This window comes from Quercus suber, unplaced genomic scaffold, assembly GCF_002906115.3.
Source record: "Quercus suber isolate HL8 unplaced genomic scaffold, Cork oak 2.0 scaffold_108, whole genome shotgun sequence".
NCBI lineage: Eukaryota > Viridiplantae > Streptophyta > Magnoliopsida > Fagales > Fagaceae > Quercus > Quercus suber.
Genome location: NW_027069573.1, coordinates 1289630 through 1295276, shown reverse-complemented (window position 1 = coordinate 1295276; position 5647 = coordinate 1289630). Strand labels below are relative to the sequence as shown.

The 5647-nt window shown below is 38.1% G+C and overlaps 1 protein-coding gene across 1 annotated transcript; it reads left to right on the top strand.

The window, feature by feature from the left end:
• Positions 1–955: 955 nt before the first annotated feature.
• LOC111997075 (inactive leucine-rich repeat receptor-like serine/threonine-protein kinase At1g60630) lies at positions 956–4041 on the top strand. The gene is made up of 2 exons (XM_065775288.1): positions 956–2773; positions 3221–4041. Exons 1-2 carry the CDS (start codon positions 2053–2055, stop codon positions 3961–3963), a joined length of 1464 nt encoding a protein of 487 aa, XP_065631360.1. The 5' UTR covers positions 956–2052; the 3' UTR covers positions 3964–4041.
• Positions 4042–5647: the final 1606 nt, after the last annotated feature.

Below are 5647 nucleotides of genomic sequence, written 5' to 3'. Positions count from 1 at the left end.
CATTTCTATTCCATTCCATTCCCCCCTCCCAAGCAAGGCAATAGGGTTTTTTGCGGTCTTTCTTTTCCAAAAATAGTTTTATTCCTTTTGAAAATAAGTTATATTTTCCATAAATACTTCCTCCAATCACTTTTCATCAAATTGGGCTATAAACTAACCTTGGACCTTAAAGTACTATCATCATTGGAGAATAGAGGCTCAAGTTGTAAAATGCACAAAATGAAGTATGTAGTTAGTATAAAAAGTTTTTAACACGATTATTAAATAGATAATATTTGAACTCATGTAATCAAAAACCCCTATTTTAACATGACATAAATACAATCTGCTAGCAAAATTTGCCACCCATAATTTAGTAGTTCTACACAAGGACAAAAATTCACTATTATTGACGTGACAAATTACCCTTAAAACAACACAATTTTACACGAATTCTTCCCTCCAACCATTTTTTTTAAACACAAATGAAAAATCACAATATTCTAATTCCACTCTTGCGAAAAAAACATTATTAAAAAAAATATTATTATTTATCCCTAAATTTATTGCTAGTTTTAATTAGGCAAGTCACTAACCTAGATTCACGGCATTGTCCTTGGGACTGTCGTCTGCCGAAGACGGATCTATGCACTGCTTTCATGCCCAAAATCTAACTCAAACTTTGGCAAGACAGCTGGCCTGATTGTTGGAGATTTTATAGGCTTGAACTTTCAACTTTGATCATCGCTTTTTATTTGTTTAACGTGACTTCAAACTTTGGTTTCAAAAAAAAAAAAAAAAAAAAAAAAAAAAAAAAAAACATGAATTCAAACTAAATTAAAAAAAAAAAAAGTGTGACTTCAAAGTGATTGAACTAATTTCTCATCCCAAAAAAGAAAAAAAGAAAAAAAGTGATTGAACTACTACGTGGTACCAGTTACAACCTTTTTTGCCACGTATGACAGCCATTAAATTTCGGCACGTGTCAGGTTGGATCTGGATCAAACCCAGCCAGTTTCTGGTTTCCTCCGAGTGAGGAGAAAAAGGACCCATTTATTACCGATCCCCTTCGCCTTAAAAACGTTCACCGATTTCCTCTGATTGAATGAAAGAAAGCCCGTGTTCTTCTCTGCTCATTTACTCTCTTTCTCTTCTACTCACCCTCTTTCTCTTTCTCTCTCTTGAATTATTAGGACAGATGGACTACACTATATATGCAGAGTACAGATAGATCTATCCATTGACAGCACTGTTTAATCTTGAAATTGTAATATGGAGCCTTTTCTTTCAGAGCTGGAATATTGTACTTTTTCAGTATTTATTTTTCGTCAGAGAAAGCTGTGATCTTTGTTCTGAATCCAAGTGCTTTGCTTGGAGATTTGAGACTCCCCGCACATTTCCACATCTGGGTCTCCGCCCCTTTTATGAGTTAATGAAAATAATTTGAGTTGGGTTTTCACGGCTTCGTCTCAACGTTCGGCGATAATCGAAGCAGTTGTGGGCGGCAGCATTGCTTTGAAGTTCTGAATTCAGGTTTGAGCAGCCCGAGAAGTACTTCTAGTGTTTATTTTGTTTTTTGGTTGGTTCAATACAATAATGCCTGGAGTTTTAAGAATATAGAAATCATAGAGATGAGAAAAAAAAAAGAGCGGTTTATCTCTGTCGTCTGTAATGAGTTCACGTGAAGCTTACGCTGTAATGTCCGTGAGCAAAGTTTCCGAGAAACGATGCTCACCCACCGTCTCCATTTGGTGATTTCCCAAAGCTTTCACCTATTAATGGAGAGCTCCCTTTCATATTAATAAGTGGGTTGGTTGGGCACAGTTGAAGTAGATTACCCTCCAAGCTTTTTCACTTAGCAGAAAAAGAAAAGAGAGTACAGCGTTGAAAACGACTCACATTGGTGCAGTAGTCTTAGTCTTTTGACTCATTGTGATTGATTGTGGTAGATTGGAAAAAAAGTGCTTTGGGTGAAAAAGAAAAGCAAAAAAGAGGGCTGAAAATGATTTGGAATCATTGGCAATGTCGCTAGTTCTGCATTTTTTGATTGTTATCTTCAATTAAAAGGGAATCATGGAACCTCTGGTTGCAAGGCACTCATTGTGGCTGCTGCTTCTAATTATACTAGCGATGTCTCTCGTTCCATCTCCGGTAAGATCAGGCGATGCAGAAGCGCTCTTGACGCTAAAATCATCGATCGACACATCAAACGTGCTACCATGGCAACAACAACGACAACAATATTCGAACGTGTGCAGCTGGAGAGGCGTCAAAGAATGCATGAAAGGAAGGGTAACAAAGCTGGTTTTAGAGTATCTCAACTTGACTGGTACTTTGGATCGCAAATCTATAAACCGATTAGACCAACTCAGAGTCCTCAGCCTCAAAGGAAACTCTCTCTCCGCCCAAATCCCAGACCTCTCTGGCCTCCTCAACCTCAAATCTCTCTTCCTCAACGACAACAACTTCTCCGGCAACTTCCCCGACTCAATCTCTAGTCTCCACCGCTTGAAAGTCGTCGTCCTCGCCGGAAACCAGATCTCCGGTCAGATCCCCACCTCACTCCTCAGACTCCGGCGACTGTACACACTGTATCTGCAGGACAATAACTTGACAGGTTCACTCCCTCCGTTTAACCAAACCAGTCTCCGGTTCTTCAATGTGTCCAATAACAATCTCTCCGGTGAGATCCCATTAACTCCAGCTTTGGTTCGTTTCAATACGTCGTCGTTTTCGGGTAACGTAAATCTGTGCGGAGAACAGGTTAAAGATATTACTAATTATTCTTGTCAGAGTCAAGGTCCAGCCGGTACACCTACTTGGCCGCCAAATAAAACGGCGTCGTCGTCGTCGTCGTCGTCGTCGTCGTCGTCGAAGCGTACGAAACAGATAAAGATAATTGGAGGGAGCGTGGGNCAACTTCCCGACTCAATCTCTAGTCTCCACCGCTTGAAAGTCGTCGTCCTCGCCGGAAACCAGATCTCCGGTCAGATCCCCACCTCACTCCTCAGACTCCGGCGACTGTACACACTGTATCTGCAGGACAATAACTTGACAGGTTCACTCCCTCCGTTTAACCAAACCAGTCTCCGGTTCTTCAATGTGTCCAATAACAATCTCTCCGGTGAGATCCCATTAACTCCAGCTTTGGTTCGTTTCAATACGTCGTCGTTTTCGGGTAACGTAAATCTGTGCGGAGAACAGGTTAAAGATATTACTAATTATTCTTGTCAGAGTCAAGGTCCAGCCGGTACACCTACTTGGCCGCCAAATAAAACGGCGTCGTCGTCGTCGTCGTCGTCGTCGTCGTCGTCGAAGCGTACGAAACTGATAAAGATAATTGGAGGGAGCGTGGGAGGGTTTGTGGTATTGTTAATCTGTTTGGTTGTGTTGTTGATGATGTGCGGGAAGAACCGTACGAAACCGGAGGAGATTACAAGCATCAAAGCGTTGGAAGCAGTAGTAGGAGAGGGGACTTCAAGCGGTGGCAGGGGACGTAATAACGGAGATAAACAGGGGGGATTTTCGTGGGAATCTGAGGGACTAGGGAGCTTGGTGTTCTGCGGAGCAGGGGATCATCAGATGAGTTATAGTTTGGAGGATTTGTTGAAGGCCTCGGCTGAGACATTGGGGAGAGGAATTATGGGGTGTACGTACAAGGCTGTGATGGAGTCTGGGTTCATCGTGACCGTTAAAAGATTGAAGGACGCTAGGTACCCTAGATTGGATGAGTTTAGGAGACACATGGATGTGCTTGGAAGGCTTAGCCATCCTAACCTGGTCCCACTTAGGGCTTATTTCCAGGCTAAGGAGGAGCGCCTTCTCGTATATGACTACTTCCCTAATGGTAGTCTCTTCTCTCTCATTCACGGTACGTACTTACGTATTTCATTATTATTATTATTATTTTTTTTTCTATATATTGTTGGTGAATGTTTTTGTTTTTATTTTTATTTTTATTTTTTACTAGTATTGCCTGCCTGAAACTTCTCTTTTTGTCCTGCACTTGCAATTTCCTTTGGCTAGAATAATAATGAAAAGTAGTTACACTTTTTGGAGTAAGTCCAATTTTCTTCTATAGTCTCATTTATTATTAGTGTCTAATTAGCTAGGACTGTAAATAGAACAAAAGTGGTGGTTGAGAAATTGCATATTATATATAACCTGAGAAATGAAATTTATGGTTGACATTTGTCTTAAAGATTATTGACCCCACATTGATGTAGTGGCCCCTAATCTTGGTCGTGGTCCGAGATCAATCCGCTTGATAGATGTCTTAGTAAATACTGATAGTAATGTGACACTATCTGATGCATTTGTTTAAATTAAATGTTGCTGTCTTTACATACGTTAGGGACCATACTTTTGAACCATATGATTTTACCCTTGGTACTTTTGGGCCTAATCTTAATCCTCATAATTTGAAAGTAAACACTATCAAGAGCTTGTAATTCAACTAATACTAAAAAAAAAAAAAAAAAAAATACTTTATAGTTTAGAATTAGGGTTTAAATTTCTCTTCCCTAATTATTAAAATTAAAAAAGAAAACATAAAATTCCGTTGACAAGTTTAAGACTTTATTTCTAATTTAACACCATACAGAGTGTTAAAAATTTTAAATAATATCATACGCATTTAAATGTATAAAGTTTAACCTGAGTTGGTTTAGTGGTTCTTAATATCTCATGATATTTATGAGATCTTAGTTCAAAATTTTTTGCCAACATCTTGTAGCCACTTCTATGAAATTCCTTCTAATAATAACTTATTGTGTGTGGAACGGAGTGACCGCATATATCCAAAAAAATAGTTAATTAGATACTCGTTTGTCATATATATATATATATATATATATATTTTCCTCCTTATAATAACCCATTGTGTGTGAGATGGAGTGACTGCATACATCCAAGAAAATAGTTAATTAGATACTCGTTTGCCATATATATATATATATATATATATAGGGTTCGGTTAACATATGCCTTTAGACACACATTAATTATCAATTTTTTGAAAACTTTTATCAGATATTGAAAAAAATAGTCAAAAAATTGATAATTTTTTTCTTTTTTTTATAAAATTATTTTTAAAATGATTTTACGAATGCAGTAAAATCAGTATATATAAATAAATAATGGCAACTGTAATAAAGGACATTGGTAGGCTTAAACATTGATTAAGCAAGCAGCTCCACCTCACATGCTCTCTCCTGTCCTTAAATAGTATGTATATTTTAAAAGTCCGTATGGTATGGCAATGTAGTAGGGCCCTCTGGACACGAACTCGTTAATGATACACCTTTTGTTGGTGGTCTCTCAATCCCATGCACAAATTTATTATGACCTCACGCTCCCTTCAGGAGCGTGTATTCATAATAGCTGATAGGTGTTTTGCGGAGAAACGGGGAACACAGAGGAGTCAAACTCTCTACAGTGATCATCTGCCTGGTCAACAAGTGGACTGGTCGATGGATTGAATATCATTTCGCATGCGAAGCAAGTGGCAATAGAGTCCGGTCACTCACACCTGTGCCCTCCTAACATTCTTCATTTAAAAATAAATAAAAATTATGTTTTAATCCATATATATTTTTTAAGATAACTTTTAAATTAAACCCTATAGTTTTATATTATTTAATCAAATCCCAGATTTAAGACTTCTTAA

Bases quoted from the DNA above. Each gene is read 5' to 3' on its own strand.
- LOC111997075 (XM_065775288.1), top strand. From the start codon at position 2,053: ATGGAACCTCTGGTTGCAAGGCACTCATTGTGGCTGCTGCTTCTAATT. The intron at 2,774-3,220 runs GTCAAGGTCCAG...GTCAGAGTCAAG, and splicing joins TACTAATTATTCTTGTCAGA to GTCCAGCCGGTACACCTACT.